This window comes from Natator depressus, chromosome 13 (genome assembly GCF_965152275.1).
Source record: "Natator depressus isolate rNatDep1 chromosome 13, rNatDep2.hap1, whole genome shotgun sequence".
Lineage (NCBI taxonomy): Eukaryota > Metazoa > Chordata > Testudines > Cheloniidae > Natator > Natator depressus.
In genome coordinates, this window is record NC_134246.1 from 31,916,516 (window position 1) to 31,935,758 (window position 19,243).

The following is a 19,243-nucleotide window of genomic DNA, read 5'->3' on the forward strand; positions in this document are numbered from 1 at the left end:
AACTCATGGCTCAGTGCCATTGGCACCTCTAGTCTTGCTGGTGGAGCTGGAGCATGGGGGCAGCTCCCATTTCCATGCCCACACTCTCCTCCCTTTATGTAGCAGCAGCAGCCCCACATAATGGAAATGATTAGGCTAGCTCCTTCTTGTTCCCAGCTGCTTTTTTGGGCATCCAAGCTTTTTAGCCATGGATGCCTGGAGACCCACAGAAGCAGCTGGAAGCAGATACCCCATTGATGAGTGGGACATAAATGGATAGTCAGAAGGAAGAGCAAACAAGTGCCCTCCAGCAAGCGCTCCACCAATCACAGTTTGAGAAGGCTTTACACATTCAAAGATAAGAGATGCCTTAAAAGAAAATTAATAAAGCACAGAAGCATATAAATATAGGAGTGTTTCTGTGGTTGGGCCTGCAGAAAGAGACCAGTGTCCCCAGTGTATGTACATAGAAGAAAATTGGTGCTTACCTCACCATCGACTTTCATATAGACTGTGGGGACCACTTTGACGAAGTACTGAAACATCATGGAAGCTAGCAGGAGAAGACAAAGAGTCACAGTGAATAACCAAAAAAGACAGAGATGTGCCCATTCTGAACTTCACTGACTCTTATTAATAAATCTTTAAATGCTAATGCAGATATTTTCTACAGCCACTACAGACAGCAGAAGACAGCCACATCATTATGAACTACCTAGATGTGTTACAGGCTGGGAGAATGCTGACTAATCATAGTATACATAATGTGGAATAACCACAGCACACAAAATAGACACAAAAAAACACTGCCAAACCATGCTGTAGAGCAATGCTCCATGGCCATGCCACACAGAATAGCTACAGTCGAGGATGGTAGTAGAAACCTGCAGCTAAGTTAAAATACGCTGATCTTCTCTAAATAGTTAGGAACTTGTCTACCTGAGAGGAGACCTCTCTCCCCATGCCATCACTGCTTAATTTAGAGGCCCTTTAGTTTAGACAGATGGGCCTGCTGGGAGGGCATTTTCCACAGAGGATACTTACTGGCCATGGAACTTGGTTTGCAACAGCACAGATCTGCTAACCTCCTGGATACCCTGCTCACTCTTTTCCCCAGGCATTTAGGGTGAAGGTTAGATGGAGGGAAGGGAATAGATCTCTCTGAGGCGATGGTGAGATAAGATGAATCTCTAAAGGGTGAATGGACTATTGCACATGTTTTTTTTAAAATGTGTACAGGGCATCTTTTAATTTTGGTCAAAGGCACCTAGAGCAAAGGATTGGTGCTTGAAATACAATATAAATAAATCCCTACCACCAGGCCATAGATTGTGGTCTTTTGCCACAGAGGGATTCTCAAGGGACCTTCCCCTTTGAGGGAGGCCAGAGATAGTTTAGAAAATTAACCTTTGGAGCTAAAACTTTCCACGCTTCGTCTCAGAGAGTGAATGGCAAAGTTCTCAGGCATCAGGAGGACAGAAGGCAGCTATTCTGCAAGGAAGATGGAAAGAGGAGGGGGCTCTTCTGGTCCTCCCCACAGCTTTTAGTCACATGCCCCATCAAGCTACCTGTGGCTCATGGTGGATTGTAACTGAGAATTTCTCCTTCAGCGGGGCTGACTAATAATGGTCTATTGGAGAGAATTCCACGACGAACTACCCTCTTTCAAAATGGCTGCCATTTCCCATTGTTCTCAATAAGACTGAAGCTACACACTGCCCTCAGGTAGCCATTTTAAGAAAGGAATTTATCTGCCTACAGCTCAATGCGGCTGAGTGTTCCGTTTCACATTTTGACACACAGGCAGCCATCTGAGGCCTTGTTTATACCAGAAATATTTTTTGAATAATTCAAGATGAGAATTTAAACTGATACTCTTTACAGGTATAACTGCTGTGTGCACTCTCTGATTCTGGTACACAAGTGTCTTTTTCCAGGTTAGTTTATGTTGCACAGGAAGGGGTTTATGCTAAATCAAAAAGGTATCCTTTACGGCGGAATACAAGTGTCCAAATGAGGAGTTATACTAGAAGAACTATAATGGTGTAAGTTGGATAACTCTCCTGTGCAGACAAGGCCTAAGAGCTGTTTACTTTCGTTGTTAGTTTCACTTTGGGAGCAATGAAAGGTGCTGGCCAGTCTGAAAGAAGGCATCTTAAATGAAGTCAGTCTACAACCTCAGGCCCATTGAGAACAATGGGAGATGGCAGTCATTTTGAAAGAAGACAATTGTTTGGGTGTTTCTCTGAAGGAGAAGAACTTTCATTTATCAAAAATAATAGCAATAATTACTAAAGCTACTCACTGCACCAGATCTACTCACTAGAGAGGGGGAACTGTGTGTGCGCGCGCGTGCATGTGTGTGCATACATGTGTAGGCAGGGGAGTTTGTACAGGCTGTTGGAGGGAAGAGGAAATTGGTGTGTGTGTTTGAGAGCATAGAAGACTGTAAGGAGGTTCAAACGGCAGGAGAAATTTGGAGGATAGGAGCAAGAGGAAATCTGGGGTGCTTTAAAGTGGCATATGCTATACCAGAAAAGACACTCATTTATGTAGGCCGATTTGCTCCACCCCCAAGTGGCAGATGAGCAATGAGTGAGCAAATGTCGGGGAGAGCACAAGTGTCATTTTTGCTAGGGCATGAAGGCTTGCCCATTAGGCAGCACCACCAGGGTTCTCCCTGCAGCCTGTCCCAGTTGCTCTGGCTGTGCTGTTGCTCTTTAGGCTGTTCTGAAACACTTATTTGATACAAAAGTTTAGAAAGAGATTCTCCTGCTCAAGGCTGTACCTTGCTGTGCAGTGATGTCTGTCCCATCCAGAGGGTTGACGAGGCCTGGATAATCCCTCCCAAATGAGAGACGTTTGATATAGTGCGTCATATTGATCTGAAACAGAAACACTGACACACTCAAACAGCTGGCACAGCATCTAACCAGAGGCAGGACGAGGCCCCTGGAGTTTGCAGAGCATGGACAACTTCCTTTGGTGAGAGACTCTAAGGGGCAGGCATCGCCCCTCTCCCTCCCATGGGAAATTTCAATGTTCCTGCCCACTGAGATTCCAAGGTGCAGGCAACTCCCCCGCACCCTTCCCACCATGGAAGCCTCCCTCTGGGGAGAGGCTCTGAGGCACAGGTGTCTCTTCCATCCTGATGCAGGGCAAAGAAAAGCCAACTCAGATGCAACTGTGGGCACAGTGGGATTCTGTGCCCCCTCTCAAACAGCGCTTATATGGCTGTTAGACACGTGGCAAGGGGAAAAAGAATGCCAGAGAAGAGCTAGAAGTTAAGAAGAAAGGAGAAATCCAGTCTTTTTAAAGAACGTTTTCCAGCATGTCTACACGCATGCTCTTGCAACACTTACGTTATCAAGTCCAAAGCTCTGTAAATCATGAACTGCAACAGAGAAACAGCATGTTAAAATAATCCAGACCATGGAACCAAGGACATTTATTTGTGTCAGAAGGGAGATCCCATCACATCTATTGCCATCTAAAGCATTAAGAAAACACATTGGATTTCTCCCCTGCTGCAGTAGGGCATCGGACAGATAAAACAACATTGAAATTCCCCCTCCCAACATTAACTAATTATCTCCAGAAGAAGGGATGGAAAGTTAGTTGAACTAGGGGGGTTATACATGACACATCAGTCACCATCAGACTATTTGCCCATGGCCTTTAGGAAGCAAACATTCAGGGTGTGTAGGTTGGCTAGGAGAGCTCCACTTGTGTTCGTGCTCACTTGCTGAGCTCCAGTTCTGGTTCTTGCTTAGCTCCTCAGACTGTTGTAGAATGTGAAGGCAGAATAACATTCATATGCATTCTACATGAGTGACTGAACAGAGCATTTGCCTACAGAACTGTAAAAACCACCAGATGAAGCATTCAAACAGATCGTCTACCTCCCAAGTAGCAGGGAGCCCTCATCTGTCCTTCCCCGCTGCAACACTGAGCCCACAAAGGGAAAAAAACGCAGGTTATTTACTGGTTTCAGAGTAGCAGCTGTGTTAGTCTGTATCCGCAAAAAGAACAGCAGTACTTGTGGCACCTTAGAGACTAACAAATTTATTAGAGCATAAGCTTTCGTGGGCTATAGCCCACTTCATCGGATGCATAGAATGGAACATATAGTAAGAAGATGTATATATACATACAGATAAGTTGGAAGTTACCATATGAACTGTGAGAGACTAATTAGTTAAGATGAGCTATTATCAGCAGGAGAAAAAAACTTCTGTAGTGATAATCAAGATGGCCCATTTAGATGGTTATTTACTGTAACTGGAAGCTCTTTGAGATGTGTGGTCCCTATCTGTATTCTGCATTTGGATGTGCATGCACACCATGAACCCAAGTCTGGAAAATCTTACAAGCAGTGTCCATTGGCCTGCACATGCCCAGTGGGTCTCATCGTTCTCCTGATTGAGGGTATAAGCACCAGTGTGGGCCGATGCCTATCCAGTTCCTCTTCTTACCACAAATCCAACAGGATCCGAAGCAGAAAGGATAAAGGGCGGGTAGTAAAATACATATAGGAACCACACATCGCAAAGAGCCTCCAGTACAGTAAGTAACCTCCACTACTTCTTCAAGTGCTGGTCCCTATGTATATTCCACACATGGGTAACTCGCAAGCAATGCTCACACTGGAGTTGGGTGTGAGGAACCCGGCAGCAAAGATGCCAATCCCACTGCTACATCCGCAGCGAACAAACATGTAGTGTATAGCGAATGGATGGTGCTCCAGGTGGCCACCTGCAAATGCATTGTATCAGGACCTCCTGGAGGGATGCTGTGGAGGCAGCTTCCGCTCTTGTGGAGTGAGCCATGACACGTCCAAGGGGAGGGATGTGTGATAACCTGTAGCACTCTAGGAGGCATCCTACAACCCACTTAGAAATCCTTTGAGAGGATATAGCTTGCTTGTGTGATCTTTCTGCTGTGGGGATAAAAAGTCTTGGTGACTTTTTGACTGGTTTGATTCTCTCCACACAGAACACCAGGGCAAGCCAGACATTAAGGGAGCGAAGTCTCTTCAGGAGACGCATGGGACTTCAGAAAAAAGGCAATTAAGGGGATACTTTGGTTGATGTGGAATTCAGAAACAACTCTGGGAAGAAATTTAGGATGTAAGTGAAGAGAAACCTTCTCCTTGTGAAAAAACGTACAAGGAAGGTCTGCCATGATGGCTCCCAGCTCACTGACCCTTCTGGCCAAAATGATAGCCACCAGAAATGCAACCTTCATGGACAGGTGGACATGCAGTATGTCACTAAGGGTTCAAATGGTGGTCTGGTGAGTGTCAACAGAATGAAATTAAGGTCCCATATAGATGTAGGTTTGATCAGCAGTGGGAAGATTCTGATTAGGCCCTTCCTAAACCATACTGTAGTTGGGTGTCTGAAAACAGAACATCTGTCTACCGGAGAAGGTAGGAGAAGGGGGAAGGGCGGGAGGGAGAGGCAGACATGGTCAGGAGAGCTGTTAACCAAAACTGTCTGGGCAGCTGGGTGCTAGAAAAATGACAATGGCTCTGTTGTGATGTACCTTTCTTATGACCTGTGGAAGCAGGGGAATGGGAGGAAAGGCATATCTGAGGTTGTTTGTCCAGGCTAACAAGAGCATTGCCTTGGGAGCAGCAGCCCATGGCACCTCTGGAGCAATACAGGGGAAGTTTTCTGTTCGTTTGGGACACAAAGAGGTCCTATTGAGGTGTAACCCACTGTGTGAATATTTCAGTCAGGATGGACTCGTGGATCTCCCCCTTGTGGTCTGCTGAGAAGTGCCTGCTTAGGTTGTCTGCTAAGGAGTTCTCAATATCTAGGAGGTAAGCGGCCTGGATTGTGATGCGGTTTCTGATGCACCAGTTCCAGAGCCTGACAGCTTCCATGCAGAGTGGAGGAGTTGTCGCTCTCCCCTGTTTGTTTATGTAAACCATGGTGGTGATATTGTCCAACATCACTTGGATGTGGAGTGAGCAGTTAAGTTGGAGGAAGGCTTTGCACACAAGGCAGACTGCTTTCAGCTCTAGTATGTTGATTGTGTAGTCTGGCCTCCCGTGGAGTCCAGGTACCCCAAGCAGTGTGATTGTTCAGGTGGGCACCCTACCCGAGGAGGGAGCCATCTGTCACAATGGTGGCACTGGGGGGGTTGAAGTACTGAAGGGACGCCCATTCTCACCTTTTCTGGGATCAACCACTAGGAGAAGGAGGCGATAACACTGTTTGGGAATGGCCACCTTGGAGTTGATGTGATCCTTGTCTGGTGAGGAGACTGAGTGGAGCCAGGGTGCACATGTGTACCCATGTGTGGAAGACACATAGGGAACAGCCCTCAAAGAAGAAATATCTGTGTAGACTGACTGTGTTCTGACTTTGGGTGGTCACCAGCATCTGACTTGATCTGAAATAATTTTATCATTGCCAGACCTTGAGTACAAGTCTGCTTTCTCTCTCTCTCTCTCTCTCTCCTGGCTTCCAGCATGCTTTGACACCACATTATTGGGAGCACTGCTCAACCAGAAACAGCATGATCCACTTCGTTTATCCCTTTGCCCACATGAACAGTTGCAGAGTGAGGGTACAGCTTATGTCTAAATTCCTGCATCTCTCTCATGAAATGTGTCCATCCGGGCTTACAAAGGCAGCTATAAAAATTAAAAAATAATATGTAACAAATGGAAGAAAGGAGAAATTGATAGCAATGAATATAATTCAGAAGTTAGGAATTGCAGAAAACTGACGAGGGAAGCAAAGGCACTCAAGGAGAAATCTATGGACAGCAGAGTTAAGGACAACAAGGAGATTTTTAAATATATTAAAAACAAAAAGAATCCTGGCAATGGTAGTGGTCCATTACTAGATGGAAATGGTAAAATTATTAGTAATAATGCGGAAAAGACAAAAGGGTTCAATAAATACTTCTGTTCTGTATGATCAGTTGTTGGCCCTACGCTATTTAACACTTTTATTAGCCACCTGTAGGAAAACAAAATCATCACTGACGAAGTTTGAAGATGACACAAAAATTGGGGGAGTGGCAAATAATGAAGAGGACAGGTCGCTGATTTAGAATGATCAGGATCACTTGGTAAACTAGGCGCAAGCAAACATTCTGCATTTTAATATGGCTAAATGTAAATGTATACATCTAGGAACAAAGAATGTAGGTCATACTTGCAGGATCAGGGTGTCTCTCCTGGGAAGCAGTGACTCTGAAAAAAAATTGGGAATCATGGTGGATAATCAGCTGAACATGAACTACCAGTGTGATGTTCTGGTCAAAAGAATTAATGTGATCCTGTGATGTATACACAGGGGAACCTCCAGAAGGAGTACAGAGGTTATTTTATCTTTATATTTGGCACTGGTGCTACTGCTACTGGAATATTGTGTCCAATTCTGGTGCCCACAGTTCAAAAATATATTGATAAATTGGAGCGTGTTCAAAGAGAATGAGACACAAGAATGATGAAAGGATTAGAAAACCTGCCTTATATTGATAGACTCAAGGAGCTCCAATTATTCAGCTTAACAAAGAGAAGGTTACGGGGGCGATTTGATTACAGTCTATAAGTACCTACATGGTGAACAATTATTTGCTAATGTGTTCTTCAATCTATCAGAGAAGGGTATAAGATGATGTAATGGCTGGAAGATGAAGCTAGACCAATACAGGTCCAGGCAGGGACCATCAAATTGTGGAAGTGAATGCGTGGTTGAGCAGGTGGTGTCAGAAAGAGGGCTTTGATTCTTTGACCATGTAATGTTGTTCCAGGAAGGAGGATTGCTAGGAAGAGATGGGATCCTCCTAACGAAGAGAGGGAAGAGCATCTTTGCAGGCAGACCTGCTAACCTAGTGAGGAGGACTTTAAACTAGGCTCGCCGGGGGATGGAGACCTAAGCCCTGAGGTAAGCGGGGAAGTCGCATACCAGGAGGAAACACAAGGAGGAGGGTGCACCAGGGGAGGCCTCCTGATTCATACTAAGAAAGTAGGGCAATCAGCTAGTTATCTTAGGTGCTTGTATACGAACGCAAGAAGCCTGGGAAACAAGCAGGAAAAATTGGAAGTCCTGGCACAGTCAAGGAACTATGATGTGATTGGAATAACAGAGACTTGGTAGGGTAACCCACGTGACTGGAGCTCTGCCATGGATGGGAATAAACTGTTCAGGAAGGACAGGCAGGGGAGAAAAGGTGGAGGAGTTGCACTGTATGTAAGAGAGCCGTATGATTGCTCAGAGCTCCAGTATGAAACTGGAGAAAAGCCTGTTGAGAGTCTTTGGGTTAAGTTTAGAGGCGAGAGCAACAAAGGTGGTGTCGTGGTGGGCATCTGCTATAGATCACCAGACCAGGAGAATGAGGTAGATGAGACTTTCTTCAGACAACTAACAGAAGTTTCCAGATCACAGCCTCTGGTTCTTCTGGGGGACTTTAATCACGAGAGCAATACAACAGTGCACAGAAAACCCAGGAAGTTTTTGGAGAGTGTTGGGAACAACTTCCTGGTACAAGTGCTGGAGGAACCAACATGCTCCTCTTGACCTGCTGCTCACAAATAGGGAAGAATTGGTAAAGGAAGTAGAAGTGGGTGGCAACCCGAGCAGCAGTGACCATGAGATTGTCGAGTTCAGGATCCTGACAAAAGGAAGAAAGGAGAGCAGCAGAATACAGACCCTGGATTTCAGAAAAGCATACTTTGATTCCCTCAGGGATCCCCTGGATGGCGAATATGAGGGGGAAAGGAGTCCAGGAGAGCTGGCTGTATTTTAAAGAAGCCTTATTTAGGGCACAGGAACAAACCATCCCTATGTGCAGAAAGAATAGCAAATATGGCAGGCAACCAGCTTGGTTTAACAGAGAAATCTTTGGTGAGCTTAAACTCAGAAAGGAAGCTGACAAGAAGTAGAAACTTGGACAGATGACTAGGGAAGAGTATAAAGATATTGCTTGAGCATGAAGGGGTGTAATCAGGAAGGCCAAAGCACAACTGGAGTTGCAACTAGCAAGGGATGTGAAGGGTAACAAGAAGGGTTTCTACAGGTATGTTAGCAACAAGAAGGTGGTCAGGGAAAGTGTGGGACCCTTACTGAATGGGGGAGGCAACAGATGATGTGGAAAAAGCTGAAGTACTCAATGCTTTTTTTGCCTCGGTCTTCACAGACAAAGTCAGCTCCCAGACTGCTGCACTGGGCAGTATGGGGAGGAGGTGAGTAACCCTCGGTGGTGAAAGAACAGGTTAAGGACTATTTAGAAAAGCTGGACCTGCACAAGTCCATGGGGTCAGACGCAATGCATCCAAGGGTGCTGAGGGAGTTGGCTGATGTGATTGCAGAGCCATTGGCCATTATCTTTGAAAACTCGTGGCAATCGGTGGAGGTCCCAGATGACTGGAAATAGGCAAATATAGTGCCACCTTTAAAAAAAGAAGGAGAACCCGGGGAACTATAGAACTCAGTCCCCGGAAAAATCACCTCACCTCAGTCCCCGGAAAAATCATGGAGCAGGTCCTCAAGGAATCCATTTTGAAGCACTTGGAGGAGAGCGAGGTGATCAGGAACAGTCAACATGGATTCACAAAGGGCAAGTCATGCCTGACCAACCTGATTGCCTTCCATAATGAGATAACTGGCTCTGTGGATAGGGGAAATTGGTGAACGTGATATATCTTGACTTTAGCAAAGCTTTTGACACGGTCTCCCACAGTATTCCTGCCAGCAAGTTATAAAGGATGGATTGGATGAATGGACTATAAGGTGGATAGAAAGCTGGCTAGATTGTTGGGCTCAATGGGCAGTGATCAATGGCTCAACATCTAATTGGCAACTGGTATCAAGCAGAGTGCCCCAGAGGTCAGTCTTGGGGCCGGTTTTGTTCCACATCTTCATTAATGATCGGGACAATGGAATGGAATGCACTCCAAGTTCATGGAGGACACTAAGCTGGGGGCAGAGATGGGGTCCAGAATGACCTAGACAAATTGGAGGATTGGGCCAAAAGAAATCTGATGAGGTTCAACAAGGACAAGTGAAGAGTCCTGCGCTTAGGACGGAAGAATCCCATGTACTCTACAGGCTGGGGACTGACTGGCTAAGCGGCAGTTCTGCAGAAAAGGACCTGGGGATTACAGTGGACAAGAAGTTGGAGATGAGTCAAGAGTATGCCCTTGTTGCCAAGAAGGCTAACAGCACATTGGGCTGCATTAGTAGGAGCACTGCCAATAGATCGAGGGAAGTGATTATTCCCGTCTATTCAGCACTGGTGAGGCCACATTTGGAGCACTGCATCCAGTTTTGGGCCCCCCACTACAGAAAGGATGTGGACAAATTGGAGAGAGTCCAGTGGAGGGGAACAAAAATGATTAGGGGGCTGGGGCACATGACTTATGAGGAGAGACTGAGGGAACTGGGCTTATTTAGTCTGCAGAAAAGGAGAGTGGGGGAAGATTTGATAGCAGCTTTCAACTACCTGAAGGGGGTTCCAAAGAGGATGGAGCTAGGCTGTTCTCAGTTGTGGCAGATGACAGAACAAGGAGCAATGGTCTCAAGATGCAGTGGGGGAGGTCTAGGTTGGATATTAGGAAAAACTATTTCACTAGGAGGGAGATGAAGCACTGGAATGGGTTACCTAGAGAGGTGGTGGAATCTCCATCCTTAGAGGTTTTTAAGGCCCGGCTTGACAAAGCCCTGGCTGGGATGATTTAGTTGGGGTTGGTTCTGCTTTGAGGAGGGTGTTGGACTAGATGACCTCCTGAGGTCTCTTCCAACTCTAACCGTCCATGATTCTATGATGCAGGATGCGATACATTTGGACATGGTCTGTGAAGAGACTGCTTGACCCTTCATGTGATCTGCATATGACACAAACGAGGTGAAGCACGAGACAGTTTAGTCCTGTCCACACAGAAGGCTAGACATTGCCGGATATCTAAGGGATGTAGACGTTGCTCCTTTGGAAATGAATGTGGTTTCGGAAAGAACACAGGTAAATATACCACCTGGTTCAAATGAAACTGAGAAACCAGTTTACACAACAATTTTGGATGCGGTCATAAAGTCACTGTCTTTGGAGAATTGTGTATAAGGAGGCTCTGCCATCACAGCCTGCAACTTGTAGACTCTCCTTGCAGATGTTATCACTACTAGGAATGCAGTTTTCTAAAACACTAAGTGTACTACTAACTATATATAACAAGGGAAAAAACTAAACTAGTTGAGAGGTTGTAAGGTTAAAACCACGCAGAGCTCTGACTCCAGCCATGGGTGGTAAGAAGAAACGGAGGGAGGGTGAGAACAGCGCTGCCTCATGTAGCCAGCGGAGGGGCTATGACCACGAAGTGTGAGAACCATCTCTCCATGGGTACTGCTAGGCAAATTTCTCCAGCTCCGGTACGCTGGGCATGCATACACCTAAGTGGAATACACAGCTTCATCTACCCGGAGAAGAATCATTTTACAGATAGAATAACTGAGGTACAAAGAGGTTCTGTGACCCATCCACTGTCACAGTAAATAGTTGTCAACATGAGGATGAGAATCCATTTCTCATTGATGACGTTTGTGCCCGGTATCCTTGGCCCTCTCTTTTTGTTCCTCCATACCATTAGAACCCATGGGTTCCACTATCATTACTCTGATCAGCACTTAAAAATTCACATACCCTCCCCTTTCTCAAACACAGACATAGCCATCCTTGACCTCTAACCTCCAGCCCAGACCTCTAAATCCATCCTCTTGGATGTCTTCCTACCACCTTAAACTCCACATGGCTATGAATGAACACTTGTTCTTTCCTTCTTACCCTGTCAGCAATACCATCTTCCTTGCCATCACCCACACTTGTAACCTTTGTATCATCCTTGATCCCTCCATTGCCTTCTCCCCTTCATTTCCAAAACCTCACCAATCGTAATGTTACTTTCTCAATAATATATACATACAGTATACCTCTCCTTGTTGAACAATATTATGTATGGGTGCCCAATTGCTATTGTTAAAGTGTTTCCAATACACAGCCTATTCACCACGTATTTAGAATTCTACTGAAATGCACTTTGAGGCTAACATGAAATGTCGTAGGTGACTAACACGTAACACTATATAAAAGGTGAACAGGAAAATTATTTATAGTGGAGATTGTAGATCAATACAATGTACAGCAGGATTAGCAGTTTATGTGATGTGATGGAGGGAATCCACACATTCTGCAGACACGTTAGCCAAAGGTACCAAAGGGATGGCAATGGGCAGCCTATGGGGTATTTGGGGTGGGAGAGCCTGGGGCTGCCCCTCCCATTCTGCCTCTACACTCTACTGGCCTTCACAATTGTAACCATCCCCACTGCTTCAGCCCCTTGCTACTCTCGACTTCAGCCCCCTTCACTTCCTCACTAGAAGGCACAAAGGGTGGTTGGATCATCCTTGCTGCTGTTTCCTCCAGGATGTCTGGGATCCAGCAGGGAGAGCAGCCTTCCACGGACTAAAGTTGGCCACTGCCACAACCAGGGTGCAGGGTTCATTCTTGCCACCGCACCTATGAAGAGCAATAAGATCCACCCCCACTACCACCAAAATGCCGCAGGAGACCTCCTGATGCTGCCCGTAAATAAGATTATTTCAGAACAAATGTAGAACCTAAGTAAAGCACATTTATTATTATTATTACTTATTTGTATTACTATAGCACCTCAGAACACTCGGCATGGACCGCATTGTGCTAGGCGCTGTACAAGCACAGAACAAAAAGGCAGTCCCTACCCCACACTACTTCTAATATAAGAATGCCAGATCATTCAAGCAGGCAACAACGTTTGGATTTTTAGCTCTGAAGAAATCAACTTCTACATCAATCAATTTGTACTTAACACCTGAAAATGAATCCCATGATTTGTAACCTTCTTCATCTGCTCTAGCTCAGTCACAAGCTAGTGGGCTGGAATCAGGAATCACTGGGGCACATTCTCTGGTTTGTGGTATGAAGGAGGTCAGGCTAGATGATCATCCCTTCTGGTCTTTAAATCTATTAACTCCACCCCTCCAAACTGTTACCAGGCCTCACTCAGCTAGTCCACCAGACTAAACACATCCACCAACCTACTGTCTCTTACAGACTTATTAAAATAATCCACACCAGAGCTTCTCAACATTTTCTATACTGGGACCCCAGTAATGAACAGATCCACCTCCACTCTAGCGACAAAGGAAGGGTCAGTGGTCATGCCCCCTGAACCTATTCACAAATCCCAGGCTAAGAACCTAAGCTAATGCTCTATGTGCCCTCCCAAAGGGGATTTATGGAGACAAGACATAACAGAAATTAGATTAATTCCATAGTGAACAGTATAAGAAAAGGAAAGAAGTAAGCATCACTTACGCTCAACTGCGTGCACTGCAAATAAGGGCAGGAATAAGGAAAGAAAAGAGAAACATTCAGATTTTTACATTGAAAAGCACAGATTCAGATAAGGCTGCATTTAAAAATGACACCTTCTTGAAGAGGAGGAATAATCACTCTGCCAACCAGCCCCTAGAGTAGGGGTTCTCACAACAAATTTTTGTTGGCCACCAACTTTTGCTGGTGGCCACACTGACAATTTTTCCTAAAATACTTAATTAACTTTAGGAAAAACAAATAAATATGCACATCTCCATGTCCAAATCATTGTCATTTATTTATGTAGGGTTTTTTGTAAGGTGGTTTGCATGTTCTTGACTTTTTTGTTATTTCTTTTACTTTTCTGGTTGCTTTTATTTTTTATTTAAAGACTTGCTAACCAGTAAGTCTATTTCTGTAAAAAGTTATATTTGTGTGTTTGTTAATATCACTTTTCACAGCAGCAGACTTGCTAGCTAGCTGGGAGGCAGTGAAAAGTGATATTAACAAACATACAAATATAATTTTTCACAATATACTTACTCAGCCCTGGCAAAGCTAGGGGACCAATTAAATACTGGATGGGGAGGTGGGTAGGGAGGCAGCTGGGGACCAGGAGCAATGGTGGGGTGGGAGGTGAGCCCAGAACTGGAGCCCTGCAGCAAAGGGCAAAAGAAAAGCAAAAGAAATAACTAAAAAGTCAAGAACATGCAAGAGACCTTAGAATCATAGAAGATTAGGGTTGGAAGAGACCTCAGGAGGTCATCTAGTCCAACCCCCTGCTCAAAGCTGGACCAACCCCAACTAAATCATCCCAGCCAGGGCTTTGTCAAGCCGGGCCTTAAAAACCTCTAAGGATGGAAATTCCACCACCTCCCTAGGTAACCCATTCCAGTGCTTCACCACCCTCCTAGTGAAATAGTTTTTATTTCACTTATTTGTTTCTATTCTGTTTAGGTCCAGTAAAGAATAGACACAACTGTATACTATTTTTATTATTAAGTCTGCAAAAAAATCCCACCCCCAAACCCTACATAAATAAATGACAATGATTTGGACATGTGTATGTGCATATTTATTTGTTTTTCCTAAAGTTAATTAAGTATTTTAGGAAAAATTGTCAGAGTGGCCACCAGCAAGAGTTGGTGGCCACACTCCGAGGCCACCAAAAAATTTGTTCTGAGAACCCCTGGACTAGCTTTGCTTGAAAGAGTGAGCTGCATTAGTTAGCCCTCCTCCTAAAAACCAACTGTCCCAAAGCTTGGATTCTCTTGATCTTTCTCACAGAGAAATCTGGGCTAAAACACAAACACAAGCCATGTCATCTTTTCAATAGGCAATTCAAAATGTCCAAATGCGGATTGGAAAGCAAAATTCTGAGGCTCAGTCAGCCCCACGAAAGAGGTTGAAAGGTTTAAAATGTGATTTGAAAAAATGCTAAAGCCTAAAGAGAAGATGTTGTTACATGGGGGGGAGAGGAGGAGAGACGGGGATGGGGAGTGTAGTAGTTACCTTTTGGCATTTTCCAGACTAGGAAAAGTTATTGAGTTAAGATCAAGATTAAAGCTAACCTAAACTCAAACCTTTTTCCTAGTCCAGACAAGACCTCAGATGTTCCTTAGTTTAGGGAAAGGTCGGGAGTTGTGCTGCAAGCCAGATAGAAAGCAATTAATTCTGTGGCTGCAATGCATGGAATGAATTCATGAGAGCAAGGCTGCTCAGGCCCTTTACCTATACCTTTCACGTAATGCATCTACCTCTGGCTTGTGCTGCTAGATCTCAACTAACATAGTGTGTACTACGGTCTAGAAGAGAATTTGTTTGGAAGTGTGTTTTGAGAGCAAGGTGTGTGTGTGTGAAAACATAATATATATGTGGAAAGGCACAACACACTGTGTATGAACATGGGGCTCTAACCAAGGAATGAATCAACCCACGCAGAGGGGAGTTGTGAGAATGAAATGAGGCTGCCCAAAGGCCAGTCTATACTGAAATCATACCACTTCAAGTACTTCACACCTTTAGTTACTTCGGTTCCATTTTATGTCTGGACAAGCCCAAAACCTCCTCTTATCCCTCACCTTACTTCCTGGAAGTAGAAACTCCAACAAGGACAGAAGTTATATCAGCTCTGAAGATAATCACTGAGACTTATGCCAATAAACAGCAACCAAATGACACAAGAAAGATCAGCCAGCTGAGATCAGAACTAAATTTGGGATCAAATTTTAAAAAGACTTCTTAATTTGAACCTTTCTCCTGCACCGCTACAGACTAGGGACCGAATGGCTAGGCAGCAGTTCTGCGGAAAAGGACCTAGGGGTGACAGTGGACGAGAAGCTGGATATGAGTCAACAGTGTGCCCTTGTTGCCAAGAAGGCCAATGGCATTTTGGGATGTATAAGTAGGGGCATAGCCAGCAGATCGAGGGATGTGATCGTTCCCCTCTATTCGACACTGGTGAGGCCTCATCTGGAGTACTGTGTCCAGTTTTGGGCCCCACACTACAAGAAGGATGTGGATAAATTGGAGAGAGTCCAGCGAAGGGCAACAAAAATGATTAGGGGTCTAGAGCACATGACTTATGAGGAGAGGCTGAGGGAGCTGGGATTGTTTAGTCTGCAGAAGAGAAGAATGAGGGGGGATTTGATAGCTGCTTTCAACTACCTGAAAGGGGGTTCCAAAGAGGATGGCTCTAGACTGTTCTCAATGGTAGCAGATGACAGAACGAGGAGTAATGGTCTCAAGTTGCAATGGGGGAGGTTTAGATTGGATATTAGGAAAAACTTTTTCACTAAGAGGGTGGTGAAACACTGGAATGCGTTACCTAGGGAGGTGGTAGAATCTCCTTCCTTAGAGGTTTTTAAGGTCAGGCTTGACAAAGCCCTGGCTGGGATGATTTAACTGGGAATTGGTCCTGCTTCGAGCAGGGGGTTGGACTAGATGACCTTCTGGGGTCCCTTCCAACCCTGATATTCTATGATTCTATGATTCTATGATTCCTTCCATCATGAAAATGCCCATTCAGAAACCTGGTTTCAGAGATTAGTAACCAGCAGATATCCTCAAGGCAAAGACTGAGTATTAACTAAAGTGACTGAAGATCTGCTCTTCTGAAACAAGGATCTGATCTAGCTTGAATATTGAGAGGATTCTGACGAGTAAAAGTGTGGACTCAACTCCAAGTGGCAGCTTTATAAATTTGATACAGACTCTTTGGTAGTAACCCAGAAACAGCCAAGAATTTTGGATGAGGGTATAAAAATATACTTTCTGTCAGCTGCCATGAGGACAACCCACCTTGCTCAGTTCTCATGGAGGAGCTATTAATTTGGGGCTGACAGTCACAGTGCCTAATTTTTAGCTGCCTAGAAAAATCACAGGAACCACGCTGTGATCCACAAAGCCTGAGCTAGGCACCTAGGCTTTCTGTACAATGTATGGGGAGAGACAGGAACCTTCAAATGCGATTCACAACAGCCAGCATGATAGGCAGGAAGCTGTCTAAACTAGCTGATGGCAGATGCCCACCAGAGGGATGTGCCCTAAGACCCACCCCTCTCTTGTGGTGCCTAGGTCTGAGTTGCAGGATGGTGACTCTGTCTGCTCAGCAATCCATGAATGGGAACCAACTGCCACCTGGAGTCAAGCAGCTACTTGGGGGAATGAGTTAGGCACAAAACAGCTGGGGAAGGAGGAGGGGCTGCCACTGCCCACCTGATAACTTTTAGCCCAGTGGTTAGAGCACTACCTGGGCGTGGGAGACCCAGGTCCAAGTCCCTCTCGACTGGAGAGGGAAAAAGGATTTGAACAGGGGTCCCCACCTTGCAGGAGGATGCTCTAACCACTAAGCTAGGGGATACTCTGATGTGGGTCTTCCTCAGTCTCTCCTGCTGAAGTTGTTCCACTGTGGATAAATAAAGAGTGACTGGAGTAGGGGACCTGGACCCAGGTCTCCCACCTTTCAGGCGGATGCCCTAATGACTGGACTACAGAGCCATTCTCATTCTCTCTCCTTCTGTCTGACCAATGACTATTCCATGGTGGATATTTATCTAGAGGGAGGTGGCAGTGTGCATGTCCAGAGGCAGAAGGTTAGGTGCTCAGGAACTTCTGACCCTGAAAACTTAGATGCTGAGTCTAGATGCCCCCAGGGTTGGGTGGGAGTTTTGTTGATCACAGTAGAGCCTAAAACTGTGAGTCAGATGCCTAAGTATCTTTGTGGATCCCACCCTTCGTCATTATGAAGTTCAAGTCCCAAGAAGCAAGAATTAACTGGTTGGTAGGTGCAGATGAAATAACTGAAAATCACTTCCCAGCAGAGTGGGTGAAAACAGAAGTTCCTCATGCCAAGACATGGCTGGCTGCAATACAAACTTTAATGGTGGACACACTTCAGTGTGTAAAATTTCTGGGTCTATTTTGGGACTCGCTGCACTCACTCATGAAGAACCAAGTCATCAGAGAATAAGACTGACTATGTATGGGAAATCTGATCCACTCTCAGGGAGAAGACTTTGAGACACCAGCAGAAACAGACCATCTCCCTTGTTAATCAGAAATAGCATCTGCTAGGAAAGTTGAATCTCTCCACCCCTTGAGCAACGTACTATGCCTTTGGTGTTGAACCAAGCTTTAAAAAAATGGAAGTTACTTACTGTATCTGGAGGTTTTATGAGATGTGTGGTCCCTATCTGTTTTCCACATGTCTGAAGTTCTTCAAAGCAGTGTCCATTGACCCGCACATGCGTAGTAACTTCCCTCATGCTCTCAACCGAGATATAAGAGGTGGTGCAGGTCGTCGCCTGTCCAGTTCCTCTTCTTATCACAATCCAACAGGATCCGAAGCAGAAGGGAAGGAGGCAGGTCATGGAATACAGATAGGGACCACACATCTTGAACAGTTACAGTAAGTAACCTCCATTTCTTCTTTGAGTGCTGGTCTCTCTGTGGGTTCTACATACAAATGACTAGCAAGCAGTGTTCAGAGTGTAGGAGGGTGCCAGTAAGTTGGTAGCAGAGATGCTTGTAGTACTGCCAATCCGACAGCTGCACCCACAGTTTCAGCCTGAGTTAGAGTGTAGTGTGATGCAAATGTGTAGACATAGCTCGAAGCTGCTGCTCTGCAAATGTCCTACCGTCGAACATTTGTAATGTCATGGAGGCTGCTTGAGCTCACGTGGAGTGAGCGGTAATACCCCCAAGAGGGAGATGTTTTGCTATTTTGTAGCATTCTAATATGCATCTCAAAACCCACTTAGAAATCCACTATCAGGATATGGTTTGTCCATGCGACCTTTCTACTATGGCAACAAAGAATCTCAGAGATTTTTCTAATGGGTTTGGTTCTCTGAAGGTAGAATGCCATGGCACATTTGATGTATATGGAGTGAAGTCTCTTGTCTCTGGAAGAAGCTTGGGGTTTTTGGAAAAATACAGGTAACTAAATCGACTGATTGATATGGAACTCAGAAACAATCTTGGGGAGGAATCTGGGGTGTAACCTATTCTCCTTGTGGAACAATGTATATGGAGAGCCTGCCATCATGGCTCCTAGCTCATTGACCCTCCAGGCCAAAGTGATGATCATTAAGAACATCACCTTCACAGACAGGTTGGTCACGGCACATGTGGCCATATGTTCGAAGGGCAGAGGTGAGAGCATTGACAGGACAATGTTAAGGACTCACTGAGGTGTAAGTTTAATGACTGGTGGGAAGGTCCTTATCAAGTCCTTCATAAATCACACAGTAGCCGGGTGTGTATACAAAATGTCCTTCCACTGGAGGGAGGAAGGTACTGATCACTGCTAGGTCTACCTACAGCAAACTAAGGGCTAGACCTGAAGTCTTTAAGGAGTGGAAATCTGGTCTAGGATGCCCACCATATCAAG

At 45.2% G+C, this 19,243-nt stretch overlaps 2 protein-coding genes across 4 annotated transcripts in view; both read right to left on the bottom strand.

The window, feature by feature from the left end:
* CEP250 (centrosomal protein 250) overlaps positions 1-19,243 on the bottom strand; it is a 297,988-nt gene that overhangs the window by 95,925 nt on the left and 182,820 nt on the right. The window lies entirely within an intron of this gene.
* The window catches only part of ERGIC3 (ERGIC and golgi 3), a 58,808-nt gene that overhangs the window by 13,540 nt on the left and 26,025 nt on the right, over positions 1-19,243 (bottom strand). For 2 of the 3 annotated variants that reach the window (XM_074970441.1, XM_074970439.1), the window contains exons 8-11: positions 13,351-13,365; positions 3,342-3,373; positions 2,768-2,864; positions 468-532 (exon numbers count right to left, since the gene is read on the bottom strand). In XM_074970441.1, coding sequence (XP_074826542.1) covers positions 468-532; positions 2,768-2,864; positions 3,342-3,373; positions 13,351-13,365 — 209 coding nt within the window. The remainder of the gene's footprint in view (positions 1-467; positions 533-2,767; positions 2,865-3,341; positions 3,374-13,350; positions 13,366-19,243) is intronic. The other variant, XM_074970440.1, reaches the window with a different exon arrangement.